Below are 223 nucleotides of genomic sequence, written 5' to 3' on the forward strand. Positions count from 1 at the left end.
GGGGTGGTGATGCGCGCGATCTTGGCGGCCTGCGGGAAGGCGCCCCCGTTGGTCTTGTAGAAGGAGGTGGCGAAGGAGCGGTAGCGCTCCATCTCCGAGTTGTAATCCACAAGGCTGTTGAGGGCCCCCTCGGGCAGGTGGCTCTCCTTGGGCAAGCCCGGGGCCTCCGGGCTCGGCCCCGGCTCCACGCAGACATTGGTGTTCATCGTGCAGGGCGGTAAGA

At 66.8% G+C, this 223-nt stretch overlaps 1 protein-coding gene across 1 annotated transcript in view; it reads right to left on the reverse strand.

The window, feature by feature from the left end:
- The window catches only part of CXXC4 (CXXC finger protein 4), a 27,990-nt gene extending 27,773 nt beyond the window's left edge, over positions 1-217 (reverse strand). The window contains exon 1 of the mRNA XM_027772920.1: positions 1-217. Coding sequence (XP_027628721.1) covers positions 1-206 — 206 coding nt within the window. The 5' untranslated portion in view covers positions 207-217.
- Between the last annotated feature and the right edge of the window lie 6 nt (positions 218-223).

The sequence above is a fragment of the Tupaia chinensis genome, unplaced genomic scaffold (genome assembly GCF_000334495.1).
Source record: "Tupaia chinensis unplaced genomic scaffold, TupChi_1.0 Scaffold000315_1, whole genome shotgun sequence".
Classification (NCBI taxonomy): Eukaryota; Metazoa; Chordata; class Mammalia; order Scandentia; family Tupaiidae; genus Tupaia; species Tupaia belangeri.